This window comes from Curcuma longa, unplaced genomic scaffold, assembly GCF_044706935.1.
Source record: "Curcuma longa cultivar G26 ecotype Majalengka, Jawa Barat unplaced genomic scaffold, ITB_CL_G26_1.1 contig_24661, whole genome shotgun sequence".
In the NCBI taxonomy this organism is placed as follows: Eukaryota; Viridiplantae; Streptophyta; class Magnoliopsida; order Zingiberales; family Zingiberaceae; genus Curcuma; species Curcuma longa.
The window spans coordinates 13,677-35,808 of NW_027432496.1; the positions used below are offsets into that span (position 1 = coordinate 13,677).

A 22,132-nucleotide genomic window follows, 5' to 3' on the forward strand; every position below is an offset into this window, starting at 1 on the left:
CCATATGATTTTTTTTTTTTTTTTTTTTTTTTTTTTTTTTTTGTTGAAAGGATGCCCTTTTGATTTTTACTCTTAATTTATTTTTTTTATTTTTTACATATTATTATGAATACTTAAAAAGAACATTAAAAAATTTAAATAATATATTATTTTTAGTAATTAAATTTATTGATAAATTATTCTCAAATATCGTTCATAAATATTATTCACTAACAACATTAACTATTCAAACTTATTTAATTATATATCATTTTATGATTAAATAAATACAAACAAATTTTATCAAATAGAATCCTTTGTTCATGAATATTTGATTCGATGAAATAATTAGTTGAGTTTAAAGTGACATTTAATTTAAATCTATTTTAATTTTTCTCATCCCAAATGGCAGTTTTCATAGACTCAATATTATTTTGTGAATTTCTTCTTCATAGAAAGATGAATAAAAGCAAATTAACCGACTATTAAATGATCATAAACAAGAAACTTATTGAGAAAATGATTTGATTAAATGTAACCTATTGAACATGAACACTCACTGATTATTAACGAACTCATTGTCATCCTCAGATTTAGGATGAAAAGGGGCTCCAAATTGGGACGACGACAACTCCACGAGCAGGGAGATCTCTCTTGTATCTAAAATATGTCAGTCGATCAGTGGCAAGTTTACCACCTTTGAAATACAATGATGAAGTTTCCATGTTCGAAGGGGAAAATAATAATGAAATAACAATAAACAACGAGATTTGCTAATTTGGAAGCATACAGATTGCACGTAAGAAACCAACTTGGCTGATTAGCCTTGAAATACTTAAAAGAGTAACTCAATTGGTCCTGCGATACAAAAGATACAATAAGGATGTCACTCAATCATTAACCACATACCGACACAATTTAACGTAGCAATTTGAGAACAAGGTGGGTCTCATGTTCATCCACAAAGTGTGTATCAAACTAATAAATAGTCGAAGAAACTTTAAACAATAAAATAAACTCAAACTGAAAACTTAATATTATTTAAACAAATCAAGCTCATAAAAAAGAAACCAAGTCAAATTTGAACAAATATTTCACAAGATTCAGCTTGACTAATTACATTGTCAAACAAGTTTGAACAGGACAAAACTTAGCTCGGTTGGCTCATTTACAATCCATGTACACACCAATTGTTAATATTCTTCAAATTTCAAATGCAGACTAGCATCTAATTTTTGTGGATATACAACATGTAATGTTTTTCTACAAATGAACTAAAATCATCTATAGTAATTAAGTTTACAGTAGGAGTGAGTGAAGACTACATCTTATAAGAGGCGTATCGATAAATAACTAAAAATCAACAAAGAGAACTGATAGCTTGCAGCATTAGTTAAAGAACTAAGTCAGATGAACTTTTTAGCATGTTTAATGTATGCCGTAGGCAATGGGGTGGGTCCCAGCTGATACATACCAATGGCAAACCATTAAACAAATACATAAATAAATAAATAGCAGCTACATTGATTTTAGCAATTACATTTACGGATGCAACTGGTGGATGTCATATTATACGTAACAAAAATCAAAAGAGTGTCCCACGTTTAATGAATAATTAAATAGACACTCCTGGTAAAAAAATCATTAAATGGGCATCCCACCATATATTTTATCCCAAGAATATCATTATTTTCAGTATTGGTGTAGCTGCTATGATTAGCAGTGCAGTTACTTAGTAGTTGCTACAATGCTATAATAGCAAATACAACACTGTTACAGTGTTAGCGACTATTTAGACAACTGTTATAACCGTGTAGCAACTACCTAAGTAACTACTACAACTGTTGTAACAATTAATACAACGTTATAACAATTATTAAGTAGCTACTACAAAAAAATAATTTTGATGGAGTTTAAACATTTTTGACCAAGTTGATAAAAATTATTTTAATATAATAATATTCTATGTATAATAATTTTGATTAAAGTGAAACGTTATATTTTATCACGTTGTAGTAGCTATGAGGCAATTGCTACACATTGTAACAACTATCCCATTGTAAGAGTTAATCGTAGCTACTACAATAATGCTAAAAGTAAGGATATTCTAAGGATAAAATATATGGGGGGCATCCTACATAAGGGACATTCATTTGACGATTCATTAAATATGGGGTGCCCTTTTAATTTTTACACTACATACAAACATATTACCTCACATAGACCGACAAGATTTATCAAAGATTTTATCTATCAACATGCATGAGTTGGATGCTACATTGACCATAGTTATCAGAATTAATCATGTGATTCACAATTTGTATCTTATAATATAATTCACACATAGAACCGTTCACAAAAAACGATTCAGCTCTTACATATGAATCGGAAATGAACGAAACTGTGATGATTTGTTTCAATTCAAATATGGTTCAATACAAACCTTAGTTTAGACAATTCTAAAATAAGGACAAAGACTCATTAAAAGTTAAATTAACAAACTAAAACTCAATCTAAGCCATAAAACTAATGCATGATACATAATAAAATCTCGAAAAAAAATGTACACACTCAACATAGTACACTAATTACCCTAAGCAATTTATTACATTAAGTATCAACATATAGACATACATATTTACCAATCTTAAGCAATTGATATAAATGAAACTTACTGCATTGGACCAAGCAATTCATAGAATAATTTATCTTTGGTTTATATAGATTTACTTTAATCAGAGCAGTATTGAGTTGGATTTTAAGAAACTAGGGAATAATTTGAACTGCTTAATCTTTATGCCATCAAAAAACGAATGCAGTGTGGTCTTCCACTATAAATGCCTATGCAACCTAACAAGCAGCGAGGCCACATCTTAACGCAACGAAAGTAGATATAAGAATATTACCTTAAGCGCATTGGGTAAGCTGTTGCAAGCGCAGTTTGCATTTATCTGTGAGCATGCATTTGTTGTATGTCATATTGACTAAGAGGAGCAGCTGTAGGTCCAAACTGGGAGTTGCCATCAGCAGTTGGCTAAGCAACAAATGACACATGTTAGTCTTACATTATGATAAATGACAACTGAAAAATAAACTTGTTAAAGCTATCATATGATATTAAAATTAGATTACAGTTTCACAGGATTAAAATACAAACTTTTGATGACAAAAGATATTATAGATCATAAGGTTAAACATAAATATTACGATATACATCTACATGACACAAGTTAAACAACCTAAAAGATAAACCTGATGGAAAGAATAAGCTGCTGCATATGAAGTTGTTTGGTACGCAATCTGAGGAGTTTCATAAGCTCCAGCGTATCCAAGACCTGAAAAACATCACATGAATACCAGCTAAAGTCCCTACAATTTGACTTACTAATATAAACTGAAGACCAATTTCAAGCATAAAAAATTAGAAGCAAGAGCCAGAAGAGTAGAAGAAATGGAAGAAGGATATTGATGGATGAAAAGAATACGAAATTTAAGCAAAATGTCCACTGCAACAGGTTAACCAGGTAAAAAATACCTGAGTTAGCTGCAGCTGCATCCGCCCGTGCTCTCTTCTCTATGTTTGCAAGTTCAGCGCGTAATTTTTCAACTTCACGAGTCATTAAAAGCATATTGTTCTCCATTATCTGACTCTGTTCAAGGTTATCAGCATGTGCCTTCTTCTCAAACTCTACTGCAGCCCTATGCAGAATCAAAAGCTAGATAAGAGAATCAGCAAATCTAAATTTAAAATGATACTGATACAAAAATGACATATTGGCTATTGTTAAATATTGTCTTGAAGTCTGGTTGGGTTAGCCTCCCATGCATCCACATAAGCCTATGCAGTAGGGATTGCATTGTGGGCAAGACCAATCACTAGTTTGTTAAAGTTCTTGTAATGTCCAAGTTATATTGATTTAAACAAGCCATATTTAGCTATATAAACAAATAAGAAGCGTATATTGTAAGTTGCTGCTTGGGCCAATCTGATATTATACATTACTGTTACTATAGTTGATGTTATTTTGGAAAAAAAATATTGTATATACACTCATATTTGCACCCCATATGAACATTTGCATTATGGATATTCAGATGCATACCTGTTGCGTATGCTTTTCAACATGTCACAAAAAAATGTTATAAGGGGTAAAAAAAACAAAGGAAAATAGCAAATTGGGACAAGTGCACAATCCTAGCCCTACTATAAACTAAAATGGTAGAAAGGAGGAAAAAGTGAAAAATTAAGATAGTAAATTTGGATGAGTAGGCAATCCTAGCCCAAGAAATGTAGTAGCACAATAAGCTATACTATGGCATCACAAAAGGATCTTGGTCTCAGTCTCCAAGATATATTTTGACTAATTATAATGATTTTCTCCATGCATTATACAGGCCACATGTTGCTTCTTGCCATCTGTCTGTTCTGATGGTTAATATTACCGCTCAATCTATGATAGACGATGTTGTTACTAAATCATAAAAAATAAAGTATGTACCATTTCAAATTTTGATGCATATCAAGCAAACAACACTACCTGAAAACGTCATCTCATTTAACAGGAATTAAACAGTTTATCTTCTGGCAATGACCACATCATATTGTCTTTGTAGGAATTTGAGACAGAATCTGAGACATCAGTCTTCCAAATAGTAAAATCTAGCAGAGACCAAAGTCAAATGCTAGTATTCTTTTCTGAAAAAATATATTTTACAATCATGGTTTTAATTTTAAAAGCCTCGTTTTGGACTGTATGCAGCCACCTAAATGAATTTTGAAGGGTACTGTATATGGCATAAGTGATAAGTATACAGTTTTTTTTTTAAAAAAAGGGCAAAAATCAAAAGGGCACCCTTTTTTTCCAAATCGTCAAAAGGGTGCCCTTTTTTGTTATTATCTATAATAAATAATAATTAAATCAGCAATTATATAATTAATGATATTATTTTGAATTCATATTATTTATAAGTATTTATGATATCATTATTTAAAATATTCTAATTTATTAATTATTACTATTAATCAATTTTATGTTATTATCTATATCATCAAATTTATTAATAATTAATGTTAAATTTCTTGTGCATTAGTAATCTAGTTAAAAATAATCTACTACATATTAATTAATTAATAAAATGTATGATATACCTAATATAATTAATATAAAAGTAACTAGCCTTACTAATGTTATCATCTTATCAATTGTTGTCTAATACCTTACATAATTATCCGTGCATATCGATTAACCTAATCTTATGACAGCAATATGGTATTTACCAATTAACCATTAATGATTACTACTTTACTTGCTAACGACATGCAGTGTCTATCATTATGAGTGATTCCTTCCCTTCCAAAAGAAACCTCTGTTCTCCCTTTTCACTTCCTCTTCTCCAAAAGCAAATCTCATTTTCTTGCTCTCCAACAAAAGAAGTGAAGTCAGCAGCATCTCTCAAGCAGCCTATCAGCTTGCTGACCATAGCCAGGAGTATAATAGAGGCCATCTATCACGGAATTGCTATTTACAGTTTATTTTCCAAGTTCTCTTCCCAAGACCTCACAAATTTAGATATAGGCTAGGTTTTAAGAGAAATTGACCGACTCGAAGAAGAAAATTCTCAGATTCTTCCTGATCCTCAATTTGTTTTATGTATGCTATACATTATTATCAATCTAAATATATTTAGAAAGCCAGCCACATGGGCCTCTATATACTTCATAGTCAACCACATACATCCTGCATATCCTTTTTAAAAGCTTCTTTATAACATAGACAAACAACTTTATCTCTATGAATAGTGTAACAGATGAACAAATTGTTAATATAGATTGTAATCAATGTCAAATTTTGCATTGTGTTTGGCCTAAAAAATAGTAGGAATTTATATTGATACCTGGTATTTTTGATAGAGAAGTTCATAGGCCAAGAAGAAAAATGTTCCTATTAAGTATGTCATATTTTTACAAGGTTTCGAAAAGCATATGCAGGCAGTATGTGGTCAATTTACTACATTTTGTATATGTGGTAGCGACCAGCGGGGACATATGTGAAGGCACATGAGATTACTAATATTTCTATCAATGCGTAAAATATTTAGCACTTGCAAAACAACCACTTAAGTTAACACTTACAAGTTACAATCCAGTAAATGGGGCAGCTTAGAGTTTTAAATCAATTTGTTTAAGTTTAAATTAGTTTAAAACAATAAAATAATTTACATGTAACAGAATTGAGTTAGCTGCAGTAATATCTTAGAGAAAACAAATGAAGCTGTCAGAATTAACGGACCTTCCCTTCTGGATTTCCTTGCGCATGACCTGGACCTCAGCTTCGATGGTCGCAGCTTCTTTATGGTCCGATTGAGCCTTAGCCAGCTCTCCCTTGAGCGATTGCAGCTTCTGGGCGAGCTCTTCCTTCTCTGCACTGAATGTTAGGACATCGGACTCAACCTGAGCCATATCGGCGCGCATCCTCTCGATCAACCGCACCTCCGACTCCGCCTTGCACGAGCGCTCGAATATTTCACGGGCCTCGGCATCCGCCTTGCCCTTGGACTCCGCAGCAGAAGCCGCGGCGACGCGGAGCTCGTGTTGGGACACGTCGAGGTCCCGTTTCAGCGCGACGTGGGAGGCCGCGAGCTCCTCGTTGTCATTAAGGAGAATATGGATCTCCCGGAGCTGCGCCACGAGCCGCTCCTCGAGGGCGATCACGGCGTGGCGACGGGCGACGAGGGCGTCTTCGGCGGCTCGAAAGAGCGGAGCAGGCGGCGGGACGCGTGCCAGAAGAGGCGGAGGAGGGTCATGGAGCGGCAGGATGTGGGCGGGGCGGCCCCTTCCGGCCATTGCACGACGGAGTGAGAAGGATCCCGCTAGGGTTCCGCGGGAGGTACGGGAAGAGGTTGAGGCGATGGCGGTCGAAGGCGACGCGAGATTAAATTAACATTTAATAATATAAAAAATATAGCATTTAATTATTTAAAAAATTTATGGTGATTAATTTAAAAAATTTATTAAATTATATTAAATGACTGGTTTAAAAGCTAAAAATAAAGCAAAAAATCCTAAAATTTCACCTCTAAATCAAACAAAAATAATCAAAAAATTATAGGTATCAAATTAAATTCTTTTAGTTAATTATTATTTTAACATTATCAAAAATAATAAGCGATTTTATAATAGGATAATTGTCAATGATGGTCTAAAAATACTTTCCTGTTAAAGATATTTTGATAATCTTTAATATTAAATGATGCTTATATTATAAAACTACTTCAATATTATTTGATTAGTTTTAATCAAATCGTTTTAATTAAATTGAACTGTTTTAATAATATTTGAGTAATTTTAATTAATATTAAATCATTATAACACTAGTTACTCAGTAATTTTGAATAATGGAGTAGCTAGTTTTAACTTAAAATGTGTTAAAACAAACTGTTTAATAGTTAAAAATATTGTACACAGAATATTTTAAAAAAATTTATCAACTTGTCAAAATTAAATTATATAAAAGTTTACATATAATATTATTTTGGTAAATAAAAGATAAATGTTACTCAAATTTTGATTAAAAAAATATTAACAATAAAAGATTTAGGCTCTATAGAATAAAAATAAAATATATAAAATTTAAATTTAGTAATATTAGACATAGTAACATATTGCTAATATAGGAGATGAAGAGTTACTTATAATTAAATATTTTAAGCTTTATGGAATGAAAGTAAATCATAGTACGCCTCCTAAGTGGGAGGAACTAATTTTCCAAAGGCATGCATCTATGGGGATTCAAACTTTGCTCCATTGTTGTAAATTGACCACCCAAGTACCAACTTGACTACACTTATGGAGGTAGAAAAATATGGATACGACTCAAATAAAGAAGAAAGTCGTAGAAATGAAGATGTTAAGATGGATGTGCGAGATAATGGATAAGATAAAAAATAAAAATATTAGAAATAAAATTGAAGTTGTACCTACTAAGGGAAAACTTTAAAAGTGAGTTTTAAATTATATGAATATATACTTAGATAATTAATAAATACTCTATTTAGATAATATAAAATTAATTATAACAAATACACATTAATTGAAGAAGAGAAAGATAAAAAAAAATAATAATAATAAAATAGAATAAATTTTATTTAAATATAAATAATAATATAATAGAGGATATAACTCAATGTCTAAGATGATTCATATAACTGACTCATTTAATAAGATAAAATGATTGTTGTTGTTATATGTTGCAATGAAATTTTAAATTTTCATTGTAAAAATTAGTGACTACTTTATAATAACGAGAAAGATTCATCGCAAATATGCAAGTTTAAAAAAAAATTATAATGTAATTATTTTTTTAATTCGTCATAAAATTCATCTTAAAGCATTTTTTATTTTTGTAATGGTAGTTGTTATATGTTGTTTAAAATAAAAATATATATATAATAGGGGGTTATTTTTTTCCTAACGAAAGTATAGGATAAAAATCAAAATGACATCCTTAATTACAAGAATCATAAAAAAGGACGCCTTTTATTTTTTTTAAAAAAAGTCAAAATAATATTCCATTGATTTTTCATATGATAATACTCTTATTCCAATACTTTAGCAGTTATGACATAACTACAATGTATAAAAATAAACTGATTCAATTTAATCAAAAATTGATACATATAACACTTAAATTTTTATTAATTTAATTAAAATTATTTAAATTTAATCAAAATCATTTACCTATACAAATGATATTATAATAATTAATTAATAATTGCTACAACATTATAGAAAATCATTTAATTAACTGCTAAGCTATTATAAGCAATGTTTATGATAATTTTAATCATATTAAAGTGATTTTAATTTAATTAAAATAATTTTAGTTAAGTCGATATAAAATAATATAAAATTTTTTAAATATAAATGTTGATCAAATTACATTAATTTATTTTTATATATTGTAGCCACTATACAATATAAGAGTATTTTCAATTAAAAAAGCCGCACTGTTAACTTTTTTTTTAATACTCTTTTAACCATTTTAATAATTAAAGATGATCATATGTTTAGTATTCGATTTAATAAGAATTTATTTATATTTATTTATTATTTATAAAATTAATTAAATAAATAAATTTAAATAATTTATTAAATTAAATAAAAATTTTTAATATATATATATTCAATTTGTTAATATTCATAAATAAAAATTTTATGAATAATAAATAAAATTTATAAATTATTTCATCGATAATATTTTCATAATATGATAATAAATAAAAAAAATTTTAAAATAAATAAATAAACTTTTTTATCAATCTAATAATCAATCAAATAAATTTAAAACTATAAAAAAATTACACAATCAAATAGATTTGCATTAAAAGCTTATTAGCATGATAGCATCTAAATGAATCAAGTTCCTATTTATAAAAAAATTAAATTAAACTTAAATAATTATTTTAATAATTTAATTTATTTTAAATTTGATTTAATTTAATTTCGATAAATTTAAACATTATAAAATTTAACTCTTTTGCAAAATTATCTTTATCACAATCCCACGAATCTATGAGGAGGTAAATCGAGAAACTCAGTTATCACGACGAAAGAAAATATTGCTCAATCAAAATTCGAACCCTTGCCTTCTTTTACAAATTTGCTACTAACCAACTTAACTATACACGCATATCTTCCAAATATAGAGTCCATATTCGATACAACCGTTACATCTCTCTGATTATGTTGGAGGAAGCCATGCCCTTCCACCCTTGTTCGGTGCACCAACTGATTTGGTCCACCAACAATAATTTTTTTAAACAAAAAAAAAACAATTTTTTTTTCTTCTTACAACATATAAATTAAATTAATAGAAGCATGCAATTTTTTAATATGAATTAATTCCCCACTGCCTCGCAATCTCCCATCCCCCTCTTCTTCCTATTTATCGTGTACAAAATCTGGGACAAAGATCCGAATCTCGATCGAATCCAACGTAGATTCCATGGGCATCCGCAGATTCAGTCTCTCTGATTGGCTCAACAAGCTCAAACACATCGTCCACGGCGCGAGGAAGAAGACGGCCTCCTCGCCGGAGGCTTCATTGAGCCGCAACGCCGGCGAGAAGCTCCCGAGGAAGGCCGAGAGGGCGGTCGTCGCCTCCCCCGTCGACGTCGGGTGCAGCCGAAGGGTTCGCCGGAGGTGCAAGCCCGCTCCGGTGCGGCTGAGCAAGAAGGCGGCGCAGTGGCAGGGGAAGGGAGTGCTGGCGGGGAGCTCGGCGGTGGTGAAGGCGTCGGCGGACCCGCAGAGGGACTTCCGGGAGTCCATGGTCGAGATGATCGTGGAGAACGGCATAACCGGCTCCGGTGACTTGGCGGAGCTCCTCGCCCTCTACTTGTCGCTCAACTCCGGCGAGTTCCACGGCCTCATCGTCAAGGTGTTCCAGCAAATTCTGTTCGATCTCAAATTTATTTTTTCCCAAAAACAAAAATTAGAAATTTGAGAAAAAAATTTCAATTTACTCCGCAACACTTTACCTTCCTTTACGAGAGGCCCCTCGTAATTTTGTTATTATCATTTTACTCCCACTTATTTTTTTCGCAAAGTGTTGTCGTAGAACTTGTGAAAGTGCGAGGATAAAACAATGCGAATTTAGTAATTGATATTAAATGATAAGTTTACTTTAAATTTGAAGTTTGAAATTGAGAACATAATGTCAATAAAAGGTAGAATCCGTCACCCCGTAGTTCCACATAATCGGTCTCAAATTCTATCTTGAGAAGGTTTGAAAGCTTGGTCGAGTCCCACGATATCTATCTAAAGGAGATAAATCGAGAAGCTATCCACAACTATCTATATGAGGTAAATCAAGAAGTTGTTCACAACCATTTGTGAGGAGGTAAATCAGAAAATAGCGAAATTGATGACTCACTTCAACAAGCCTATCCCATTAACTAATTCGGCTATATCCCGGGAAAAAATTTCGAGCATAGCATTCCCTAAGAAAGTGGTATATGTTTAACTCAAATAAAACGATATTATGTTTTTCACATTATTATTCCTTTAGGCTTTTGGTATAGGTGGCAATTGGATTGGATCGCCCGTGACCCAGACTTATTCGACCTAGTTTGGGTCAAGCTAAAAAAACAATCCAATGAGAATAGGATTGTGTCGAGTCAAAGTTAGTATGGTTTGCGAGTCAAGCTAAGCAAGGGTGATTAGACCTATGAGCCAAGTAGGGTGGGCTTGATCTCGTGCAATCCTAAGATCAACATGGACCAAGCATGACTAAGGATGACAATGGATTGGATTTAGATCCGATTTCATATTCTCCTGTCTCCTTCCCTATTTATTATATTCAAATTACACACCCTCAAATCATTTAAAACAGTGTCAATAATTGAAAGTAAAATAACTGTATTTTTTAAACTAAAAAAAAAAACTTTAAGACTTTCAATGCCACAGTGCCAAGCAATCAATCAAAGAAAACAACATTATTTATGTAATTATGATCCACTGTTCAAATTTACAATCCAAGAATACATCGTGAAGCAGTGTCAATCCAAATTTATAAATGAACAAAACAATAAACAAGTTCTGGAGAAGGAACCATCCTCCAGATTACCATTTCCCATATGGCAAAAACAAGGGGGTAAAATTAAAAAAAAAAAGGAAAAAAAAAAAACACTTGATCCAACATTCCCTTAAATTCTTCTCCAGGATCACATAAACATGTAAATTATGGCCTGCGGCACACTTGAAGGCCATTCAAACCCACAATAAATCATGATCAACCAATCCGAGGTTGCGAAAACAAGAGAGCTGTAGAGGCTCAAACATGCATACCTTTCCTGCTTGTTGATATGAACACAACTGCAGGCCATCTCTGAGCATCATAAGAGGAAGAAGCATCAGCTTTCTTCTTCAGAACAGTCTGCAAGAACGATGCGGTCTAGGAGGAAAAACAGAAACAGAGATTGTATAACAAAACAAGGAAAAGGACCGCCAGCCACTGATCGGTTAAAGAGATTGTTTTTGTTTCATGATCAGGTCCATGAGACAAAACTAGAGGAGAGCACATGTATTCGAGTGAGAATGAGGTAAATGAATCATCTACTGGCTGGTAAAGTGCTTCGGCTGAGACACTCTTTAGCTTGCCATTGCACCATTCCTGCCTCACACCAGAAAGCCAAATTCAATAAGCAGTTCATGGTTCACTAATGAGAAATTATATTGCTTATCAAAGAATTACCTGGAGAGTTTTACCGATTGTAACTAGAATGTCCCCCGCTCGCAGCATGGTAATCATAGAGCCTTCTGGATGACGAATGCAGAATTCATGATGATCCCCACAAATGTGGAGACTCAAAGCATCAGGGTACAGTGATCTGGCATCAATGGAATCCATTGTGATATTTCTGCTGTAAGGGGAATCTTGCTTCCTCAGATGAAGGGTTGACTGAGCCTTGCCGAGTCTTTTGGAGGGTGTTTGATTTGTCACATATTTAGAAAGAATTTTGGCAATGCACTCTGCAACAGTATCCAGCCTTGAAGCAACAGACTCCATTTTGTCCCTGAAAAGAAAAATATAACTACAATGTAAAAAATAAAATAAAATTTTGGATTCACTTCAAGGAGGAATGAGATTGTTGGTATTTCTTTTCTCAGTGATATTTACTTTCATTATGTGTTCCGAGTTTTTTTTTCTTTGCAAAATGAATTGGTTCCCAGGGGACAAGCAAAGAAAGCAGGACCAAGTTCTACAATACTTCCAAAGAAATGTTAGGACAAATGTGCTATTGGAAACTGAGAGCACTGAATCATATTCATTGAAGCTTGAACCATTATAGCTTTGTTTATTCGATAGTTATGTTGCCATGGGTATGTGAAATGATTCAAATCAATTCAACTCATGAATGGGAATGTGCGGACATAAAATTTACATGTTAATGCTAAATAGAAAAAAGGGTAGGGCAGAGACATGATTCAAGTAATAATTTATCATTAGTTGGCTTACAAATTATGTTCGGGCAAGTTCTTGGGACAATATGGAAATCTCCATCTCATACATGTTAGCATTTTCTTGCTAAACATAAATCTCAGTAAGTGAGGCCGGGAGTGAACACAATGCAAAATGCCATATGGTTGTTTAAAAGATGAGGCAAAGAACAGGACTTCACTCACAAACTTAGTGAGGAATGAGGACAATGCAAAATTGCTACAACAAAGAGCCTGGTTTAAAACCATTGCAAATGCAATGAAATATCATACTTAGCAAGAAACAACAACCAAGAAAGATTGATACTAAATACTGCAGGATAGAAGCCACAAACACTAAATCTGTTCAAATATCCAATTTAAAGAGCTACCTGGCATGACCGGATATGCCTACAATGCTGATGACTAGAATTGGACAACAGAAGTTATTCGAGTATCTGATTCTCCAGGAACAACTTGTCATTTGAAGAGTATTAATAGAGCTATCGTTTGTAATTAAAGATGATGTATATATAGGACATGAACATGATCTCAATTGTTTGATGCATCATCAAATAGTCATTGTATTATTCTACGATGATGCTTCTAGTACTGAATACTAGTTTCAAACCACTCACATCATACGACACAAACTTACCCCAATCCTTCAGTTATTCAACTCCAATTTAGCACTGACCAATAGGAATTTTGGAAATCAAATTTGCAGCCACAAACAAACAATGATGAGTTGATTTCAAAAGTGACAACATTTTTTATGATAAAAGGGCACATAACACAACATAGAATACAGGATAGCATGAAGAAGTAATCGCTAAAAGAAAATTTGTGAAATTCGTGTTGAAACTCGTATTAAAGAAGGCCTTTGGGTTCGTTATTAGTCAATCGAACGACAAGGCAAACATTTCTATGTTGATAATCGCAAAAAGGAAGAAAAAGGTAAGCATTTTGAGATAAGGGGGAGGTAAAAGTTTCTTTGATCGGAACGTACCTAAGGGCAGGATACGATTCAGGCCAGGTCCGCTGGAGAAGCCGCTCTGTCTCCGGGCTCCGCAATCGATACCAAACGAACTCCTGAACGATTCCATCCCTCCGTGCGAACCACCGTTTCTCAATGTCTGCATTTGGCCTCTCCCCCTCCGGCTTCAAGATCCGCTTGCCCACATCAATCGCGGCCCTGAATTCCTCCGCCAATGCCTTGCCTCCGCCGACCACGCGCATCGCCCCGACCTCCGCGGCCGCGTAAAGCACACAACGCGCCGCGGACTCATCGCCAGATACCATCGAACACAGATCGACCTCCGGGAGAACCTTGATCGTCGACTTCACGGAGAAGAAGGACTGCGGGAGCGAAAGATCGGGGACGCGGAGCGAGCCGTCGAGGTACTCGGAGAGCACGCGATCGTCGATGGCAGCCGATCGTCGGCCCTTTCCGGTCGCGATCGGGGAGGGAGGCGGCGCGCGGAATCGCTGGCTTCGCACGCGCGCAATCGCCGAGGTCGTCGCCGTCGCCATCGCCATCGCCATCGGCGAGCTCCAGAGAGGGAGCGAGAGGCGACCAAATTCGAAACGGTCCATTATAACGCATCAAATCGCAGCATTCTGATTTTGTGATGGACGGCGGAGATGGATTTGACCTAAAGGCTTCAAAATATTACACAAAATTATTGCTAATAATAAATGCAAATGAAAGGCAATTAGAATAATTAATACTTTTAATTTAAGGACAAATTATGCAATTATCAAACTATTAAAATTGCAAAAAAATGTTTATACGTAACTATTAATATAAACATCTACTAAATGAAAATCTTAGTGGTGCATTAATTGACACTAATAAAAAAAAAATTTTTTTAAAAAAAAACTTTAAAATATTTTTAAAAATTGCTATAGACAAAATGCCAAAGGCAATATTGATAAGAATTGAACTCCGAGGCTTATTGTGGGACCAATCTTATGGAACTATTAGGATGACATATTCTATCTTTTAAATAGAAGAATTCTAAAGCTTCATTTAGTTTTAGAAATAATCTCAAACCGACAAGATAATTTCTAAATAGCATAATAAGACATTCATAAAGAGTTTAATGTTATGTAAAAGTATAGTTTAATGTTATGTAAAAGTATCGTAACAATCGTAAGTGGTTTTAGATTTTTTTTAAAGGCATTTTGATAAAATAGGTGAGTTTTGGGGGTTAAATTGAAATTGTCTGCATTAATAAATAAAGCAATAACTGCAAGCAGCGAAGCTTCTCCCATCTCACCACCTCCGCTCCACTCGACTAATTCTCACATCACATCAACATTCCTTTTCCTTTTCACTTCCCTCCATTGGAGACCATGGCTCGCTTCTCCCTCCTCCACCATGACGGCTTCGCTCCGTCGCCCACCTCCCGCTCCATCTGCCACGAAGAAGAGGACAACGAGGAAGTAGAGGCGGAGTCCCCGAGCTCTTCGCCCCTAATCTTGTCGGGATCAGATCGGGAGAAGGGGGAAACCGGCACCAACATCATCACCATTCATCGGCTACGTCCGCGCTGGTGGCAGCGTTGAGGAAGTCCTTGGTGATCTGTAGCGTCGGCGTCGACGAGGGCTACGGTGTCGTAACGGGGACGTCAGTGTAAACGCCGTTAGACAGCGTAGCTCCGAATCACTACCAATCAAACTGAACGAAAAATCAAATCTAAAAAACTCCGAATCACCAATTCACTAGTTGAATCGATAGGTCAATTGGTCAAATTGCATATAAATAAATATCTAATTTTAAAAATTAAAAGAATAGATAGTACAAAAAGTAAAATTTTCAAAACTAATTTATGATAAATCATTAAATAGAAATTTTAAAATTTTAAAATAAATTAATTTACTTATAATCAAAATTAATAGGGATCCATTTTGATTAAAGCCTGAGTATCTAATTTTTCATTTTAAACATTATAGAGCAATTTTACTACAATTAAAAAATGCTTAAAACAGCTTTAATAAAATTTAAAATAATTTCAACAATTTCTCAAAAGACGCATATAAAATTTTAAAATTCTAAAAAGACAAATCAAGATTTTAAATTTTTTAAAAGACATATCTAATTTTAATTTTACCCTTGTTGATTATTTAATCTCTTCTCTTTCATTTATATATATGTATAATATTTTTTTTCTCTTTTCTCTTTCCTCTTAAATTAAATTAAACTAATTAAACACCATATAAATTTTAATAAATAATCCTCTAAATTTATTTATTTTTAATTCTAAAATTTTAAAACAAAAAGTTAATAAAAATTACAAATATTTTCCTATTTTTTAATATCTAATTATAAAAAATAAAATTAATAACAAAAATTAATTTTATTAATAAAAATAATAAAATAATAAATGACTTTGGTATTGATCTTCAGAAATCAACACCTCAGTGTTGATTCTTATCACCACTAGACTGTGGTTCAGTCTTCAAAAATCAAACATTATAATATTTTAAAAGTTTCAAATCATTTTAAGCATTGTTGTAAGAGCCTTAAAATAGTAAACGAGAGTTTATTTGGACTAAGTTCACCTAATATACCCATAGAATTTGGAATAGATTCAATTGGAGCTCTCTAGGTTTATTAATAGATTTTGATCAAAACTCATTGATGAACCTAGATGACTTGAATTTTTAAAATTTTATAATGAAATAGAAGTGTGAAGTGTGTAGAAAGTAAATATAGTGAGAAATTCTAATATTGAGTCTCCTATATGAAATTATAGGCATGTGTCAATTGGCATAAAGTCTAAAACTTTTCTAAATCGTTTGAACAATATTAGAAATCCTTAACGATGATAACGAAGACACCCTTGGACTTCCGGACACTGCAGAAACCTACATGAGTTGAAATGAGCCCGATCAAAGCTTTTAAGTTCATCAATAAATTTTGATTGAAATCCATTAATGGACCTAGGAGACTTAGATTTATGAAAACTTGCAATGAGATGAGTAGCAACCCTAGATCTGCTATGCAATGTCACGAGTAGGGTTGCAAATTAGAATTTATAATTTCGAAAACCCACGATAAGTACAAACAAGCAAGTATAGGGGCCTCGAGTCATGTTTTTCCAAGGTTAGTAGAAAATCGATTATCTTGAGCTTTCGAGTCGTATTTTTGGGGTTTTCTATAAAAATGGGAGTTTTGATATTTTTTGAAATGAAATGCAAATTAAAATCGGTAAATAAATGGCTTAACGAAATTAGAATGCTATTGGAATGAATTTAACTCCTAATCTAGCAATGCAATTCAATTCAAAGTATCAAACATATGAATCTAACCATTAAACATGCCATATCTAATTGTGAAGTGTAAATTGGATTTTTTTCAAATGGCTATCCAAATTTGCTTAAGAAACAGCTAAAACCTAGCTTAGACCTATCAAACACAAAATCTGATAATTGGGATTCACTTTGGCACGAAGCTGAAAAATGGCACGAACAGTAGCCAAGTTATCAGAAACCGATTTCAAGCAAGGAATTTAAGCTAAGAAAACTCGATTACCCAAACTGATGAATCAATCTAACTATTTGAATTCAAACATAGCTAACCACAAATCACAAGGTTGCTAAGAGTTCAATTCTAATTGAAACATTCAGAAATCGGAAAGAACAGGAACTATCGGAAGCTGCAAAATCAGAAACTAAACATCCAAACCATCCCTTTTCCTTTGTTTCCTCAATTTGGCGTCAACAAACCGTCGAATCTAGCAATATATGTAGCTTCAACAATCCCTTTGGAGACTTCAATTTAGCCGCTGGTGTTGTTTCCTCGCGTGCCCGAACCCAGTAAAACCGAAGAAACCCTCTCCTGTTATAAACAGAGTTCGGCAGAGGCTATTTTCAGCTGGCAAAACCAGAGTTCTCTCCTCCTCCTTGTGCCGGCGAACGTACTGAAGCCTTGGATGTGTTCCGCACCCTTCAGAGAACCCCTCTTCAAGTTGCGGCTTCGGATTTCTCAACAGCTCGCCGGATTTGGACGAAACAGAGTTCGACGCCGCCGGAAGAATCCCCGCCGTCGCGCGCCGTCCGGTCGCCGATTTATACCCAATCAACCGGATTGAAGCTTCTCAGGGATGGAGGATTGCAACGGAAATGGAGGAATTGGACGGGAGCTCGCCGTTTGGTACGCTTCTCAACAGAGCAGTTCCGAGGGAGAGACGATGAACAGTGACGGCGAGTCACTGTTCATCGATTAATCACTTGACTTATATACGGCTGATTAATCAAGCAATCTAGGCCGTCCATTTTTAATCCTGTGATGGAGCTTTGATCTGGGCTTTAGGGCAGCTTAGGGTTTGTGAAAATTTCAGGGATTTTGATCAGGCTCGATCTAGATCATGTCCTCCATGTTGGCTTGATCAATTTGGCAAATTTGACTTGATTTGACCGCGGTTGAGCTCGAGTCGGGTTCGATTTAGCCCTAAAATCAATTAAAATCCAATTAATGCCAAAAATTCACCATTAAATCACAAAAATTATATCAAGCCTTAAATCATGCAATATAGGACAATTAAAGTCAAATCGATTCAATAAATAATTATTTTCATGCAAAAATCCAAAATTTGAATCGATTAAAAAGTAATAAAACTCTAACTCATCAATGAGAGAAGTCAATATGTAGAATGTATATATGATGTCAAATCCTAGTTCTAAAATACATAAGCAAAATTATAATCGTGTGCCAACTAGCACAAATTGTACGTGTTGTTGATTTTTGAAGATCAACACCATAGTATTGGATCTTTTCATACACTGTAACATTGATTTTCAAAGATAAACATCACTGTGGTGTTGGTTTCTGATTTCTGAAGACCAATACTACAATGGTGTTAGTCTTCTGAAACCAGCATCATAGTGTTGGTTCTTCTCACACACTGTGGCATTATTTTCGAAGATCAATACCATTGTGGTGCTGGCCTTCAGAAACCAACATCATATTATTCTAAAAGTTTCAAATCGTTTTGAACACTGCTGGGAGGGCCTTAAAATAGTAAATGATGACTTATTTATGTTAGGTTCAGCCCTATGCATTGCGCGTGTTTACACATTTCACAAACATGCGCAGTGGAAGAAAAGATAATAATTAAAATTAATTATTACAATACTCGCAACACATGCATGCAGGATATAACATGTACATGACATAACTGAAAATTAAAATTTTTTAGAATAATAATTTATTCTAGGTACGTATATCAGACGGATGTCGTGGAATAGAGATTGACATCAATCGAGCGGCTCTATCAAAACTCCGCATCTACTGGTGATTCACACCAAGCTCTCATCTAGACAGCTTCCCAAGCCATGAATTACGTCACCGTCTTCGGTACTAGCCGACGATCAGCTACGATCAATATGAGAGAAAACCCTAATATCGAAAACACGCAATAACATTTGTCGCAATCATTTTTCGAGGTCTTTCTAACTATCAGCAAGTGGCAATCATATTTCTACATAGATTTCAGTGGTCAACTCTTGACCGCCAATGAAGGACAAACAACTAAAATTTTTTTAACAAAGATGAAATAACCTCCGACAACTTCACAAGCTTCCGATAACGAACCCGACCACAACACAGGATAGCATCTACAGCAGCAAGCTCCATTACTACGGCAACATGTCCGGCGTTCCAGTAGCTTCACAAGCTGCCGGCGATGAACAGTGAACACTAATGGTGGCTGGACTGCTCCTCATCGGTGGCCAGCGGCTACTCTTCACAAGAGCTCCGCACGTAATTGGCAACACTCGAGAGAGGAGGAGATAGTTAAACAAGCTCTTCGCCAAGAGCTTCGGTCGGCGATTGGAATTTCCATCAGCTGGGGCGATCGGAGAAGAGGCAGCAACCGGACAAGCTCTTCACTAAGAGCTCCGATAGGCGGCCAGGATCTCCATCAGCTAGGGTGATTGGAGAAGAGGAGGCATCTGTGATCTTTCCTCTCCTGCGGCGGTCAGCGATCATCGCTCGAGGTAGCCACCAAATTGCGATTTTCTAGTTAGGAAAAACGCAAACAGAGAAGAAGGAAAAAAGGGTGGCGCTCAAGGGAAGACGCGATCAACAATGAAAATTGCGATTTCCTTTGCTCTTCTTCTCACATGGCACTCAATCAGGAGAGATCGCGATCTGTGAAGGCTGCTGTCCACGCGATCGGGAAGCAAGGTCGGTGGCGCTTGCATGATCATGAAGCAAGGTCCGCGACCGGGAGAAGAACAGCCGCGACGCCTGATTAGGGATTCCGATCTCCTCCTCTGTTGCAAGCAACGAGCTCCTTAAGAAAGAAGCTCGCGATTTTCACTCGAGCAAAACCCAAAAGAGCCAGCCGATTTAGGGTTAGGTTTTAATTATTGTAGCGAACCAAATCGGGTAACTGTAGCAAATCGGATTGGATTGAATGTAGGGTTTGAATGGTTGTAATTAATCCTAACCATTAAGATTTAATCCAACTGTTCATTCCTCTTTTAATGTTATATCTTATACAATTTCTTATTGAGTTTGGATCTAATCCAAAACCTCATCCATTAGCTCAATACCTAAAACTCATATTCCGATTAACTTAAGTTTAGTTCAAAACCAAACCATTTGATTCTATAATCAAAACATCTTCGATTTGAACCAAACCAATTTAGTTTATTTCGTCTTCACAAGACGAAAACCCATCATCGCTTCCGATCTACCAAAATCTCTTCCATTAGAACCAAATTAATTTGGTTCATTTCATCTTCATAAGACGAAGTCCATTATCTTTACCCTTCGTGTAGTCAAACCAGACTTTATTTCTCTCGATTTGAGAATCTAATTTTCAAACTCGTTTTAAGTTATTTAGAGAAACTTATAGTGCGTATGATCCAATAGGTTCCCGACTATGTTGGATCATCAGTAATTAACTATTAATTACGGAACGATCATGAGTGACACCTAGTAGTACATCATGACCTCCAATTGATTGAAAAATCAACGATTAATTCCAGAACTATTTTCTAAACCTTCAGCAGCTACAATGAAACGTGTCTCGTTCCTTTCACCGTCTTATACTCACTTAGTTTAGGAAGATCTATGGTCAGTCCCCACTAGGCTGACTATCTAGCCCAAGTTTTCTTATCTTATGGATTCAAGTTACTTATATATGTGTCTAAGAGTATCATACTCTTGACATGCAATGCTTTGGCCAAAGACTTCAAGTAACAATCCTGACAAACGGTCGCAAGGTATACATCTCCTTTTTCAAGTGAGCTATGAATCCTCTGTAAGCTATCCAAACACTTTTGGGCACTTCGACTTACACTCAATCATCCCGGGTCCACACCTCCTTAGAGATGTTTGCTTAAGATGTCAAAGTATAAGTCTCCATGACCAAGATGACTTGAATACCACAAGTCAAAAGAAACTCACACTTAAACTGCATTGAGATCTTTATTGACATATCTCTATATGCATAAAATCATATGAAGTCTCATGACAGGTCATTCCAATGAACTAGTTACCTTTAACTAGCATCCACGTTTAATTCTCAACATTCAATATCTTCCAGCTAGTAAGAACAACTATTTAGTAAACCAAGGAGTTTAAAACATGCTAGTCTCAACAGAATCGATAACGTTCATACTCATCAATTTATCGACTAGGGATAATTTCAATACATTCATAATTGCACATGTAGAGATGTTCACTAGTTGTGATCCAATTATAAATTCTCTTATATTATGAATCGTATTGTGGGCATTCAATAAATGAATTTAAGATCCAATCAAATACATAAGGATGTACACTCAAATAGTGAATTACTATTTATCCAATAATTTTGAGTCTTCTACACAAAGTTATAAGTCTATGTCAATTGATATAGTCTAAAATTTTCTAAACCTTTTGAGCAATATTGAGAATCCTTTATAATGACAACAGAGAGCACCCTTGGACTCTCGAGCACTGCAAAAACCTGCATGAGTTGGAATGAGTCCAATCAGAACTTTGTAAGTGCATAAATGGATTTTGATTGAAACCTATTGATAAACCTAGGAGACTTAAATTTTTGAAAACTTACAATGAGATGGGAGAAGTTAATGTGTAGAATGTATATATGATGTCCATGTGACATTCTATGATAAATTATGTTTATGTGCAAATGTCTATTTTTGGAGGTCATA

The 22,132-nt window shown here is 34.4% G+C and overlaps 3 protein-coding genes across 4 annotated transcripts; 1 reads left to right on the forward strand and 2 right to left on the reverse strand.

The window, feature by feature from the left end:
- Positions 1-469: 469 nt before the first annotated feature.
- LOC141818389 (protein FLX-like 1) lies at positions 470-6,892 on the reverse strand. 2 transcript variants are annotated; one of them, XM_074705898.1, is made up of 5 exons: positions 6,270-6,892; positions 3,515-3,678; positions 3,232-3,314; positions 2,886-3,013; positions 470-639 (listed from the first exon to the last, which is right to left on the reverse strand). In XM_074705898.1, the coding sequence occupies exons 1-4, from the start codon at positions 6,821-6,823 to the stop codon at positions 2,927-2,929; spliced, it is 888 nt and encodes a 295-aa protein (XP_074561999.1). In that variant the 5' UTR covers positions 6,824-6,892; the 3' UTR covers positions 470-639; positions 2,886-2,926. The 2 variants fall into 2 exon arrangements, with proteins under 2 accessions (XP_074561999.1, XP_074562000.1); XM_074705899.1 differs by having other exon boundaries at positions 634-837.
- A 3,091-nt stretch (positions 6,893-9,983) lies between these two features.
- On the forward strand, positions 9,984-10,481 carry LOC141818390 (uncharacterized). Its single transcript, XM_074705900.1, has one exon. It carries the CDS (start codon positions 9,984-9,986, stop codon positions 10,479-10,481), a length of 498 nt encoding a protein of 165 aa, XP_074562001.1.
- A 1,015-nt stretch (positions 10,482-11,496) lies between these two features.
- LOC141818394 (uncharacterized) lies at positions 11,497-14,508 on the reverse strand. The gene is made up of 3 exons (XM_074705907.1): positions 13,965-14,508; positions 12,231-12,552; positions 11,497-12,149 (listed from the first exon to the last, which is right to left on the reverse strand). Exons 1-3 carry the CDS (start codon positions 14,498-14,500, stop codon positions 11,931-11,933), a joined length of 1,077 nt encoding a protein of 358 aa, XP_074562008.1. The 5' UTR covers positions 14,501-14,508; the 3' UTR covers positions 11,497-11,930.
- Positions 14,509-22,132: the final 7,624 nt, after the last annotated feature.